This window comes from Sinocyclocheilus grahami, unplaced genomic scaffold (assembly GCF_001515645.1).
Source record: "Sinocyclocheilus grahami isolate Dianchi unplaced genomic scaffold, SAMN03320097.WGS_v1.1 scaffold11025.1, whole genome shotgun sequence".
NCBI classification, from domain to species: Eukaryota; Metazoa; Chordata; class Actinopteri; order Cypriniformes; family Cyprinidae; genus Sinocyclocheilus; species Sinocyclocheilus grahami.
In genome coordinates this window covers 1-1,198 of record NW_015513580.1, presented here as the reverse complement: position 1 = coordinate 1,198, position 1,198 = coordinate 1, and the positions used below count along the sequence as shown (strand labels likewise).

The 1,198-nt window shown below is 35.5% G+C and overlaps 1 protein-coding gene across 1 annotated transcript in view; it reads left to right on the top strand.

Annotated features, from left to right (window-relative positions):
* LOC107578587 (ryanodine receptor 1-like) overlaps positions 1-683 on the top strand; it is a gene marked incomplete at both ends in the record, with an annotated part of 5,903 nt that extends 5,220 nt beyond the window's left edge. The window contains 2 exons of the mRNA XM_016264532.1: positions 287-416; positions 523-683. Coding sequence (XP_016120018.1) covers positions 287-416; positions 523-683 — 291 coding nt within the window. The remainder of the gene's footprint in view (positions 1-286; positions 417-522) is intronic.
* Positions 684-1,198: the final 515 nt, after the last annotated feature.

The window sequence follows — 1,198 nt, the reverse complement described above, 5'->3', positions numbered from 1 at the left end:
TTTGTGCTTTAGTATGTTAGTCGGCAAATAAGTGTACTTTAAGTGCACTTTTTAATTTGACATTATTACAAAATGGATTTTTGTTCTTAAGTGTGTTAAGAAACAATCATGAAAGTACACTTAAGTGGCCTTTTATTTCAGTAATATTATATTATTTTCAAGTAAAGTTTTTTTTATATTCTTTACAGATTCAAAGTACACCACAAGTGCACATTCAATACAATTAAGCACACTTCTTTTTCAGAAAATGTAGTTCATGCTTGACCCCTCAAAATTCTTCCCTCAGCTTCCTGTTTAAAGCTAAAAAGGCAGCCATGATCGCTCCTCCTCCACCTCCACCTATTATGCCCCGTTTGTTTGAGGATGTGGTGCCTGACGATCGTGACGACCCAGAAATCATCCTCAATACGACCACAGTCAGTCTTCATTGCAAGATTTGTAGTATGTAACACACTGTTTGCTCTTTTTTTTTATTTTTATTTTTTACTTATGCTTCTCTCTCTGCCTGTCTCAACTGCTTAGTATTATTACTCGGTCCGTATCTTCGCCGGTCAAGAACCTAGTGGGGTATGGGTGGGTTGGGTCACCCCAGACTTCCACATGTATGACCTCAGCTTTGACCTGTCTAAGGTCCGTACTGTCACTTTGACTGTTGGAGACGACAAGGGCAACATACACGACAGGTGAGATGACAAAATTCTGCCATGTCAAATTATTGAAATGTAGCCCAATGAAGACAAATACAAGAAGCTGCAGTGTGGAGAGGCATTTAGTTAAAAATAAATGTTCGGTATAGTGAGGTGATGTAGGTGAATATCGATTTTGGTGCACCGGTAGCCTAGTTCAGTCACCAACCATCAGAATAGGTTGGGAGCAATCTAATGCCTACATTTATCATATTTTCAGTGTAGTATTTTGGATGTACAAAAAATTTGGAACTAGAACAATAATTGAAAGAAAATTACATTAATAAATATTTTTATTAATGAGTATTTATTCTTGATTTTCAAAAAAAATTTAAACAGCCTTGAAACAAGATAAATGTATTTGAGAACCAAATTAAATAGCAAGAGTTTTCAGAGGATATATTTTGAATTTCCTGTGACTTTGGCAAATAGTTCTTATTTTAGGCACAAACTTCACTATTTATGTGTCAGTGTCACATGATCTTTCAGAAATCACTCTAATATGCTGATTT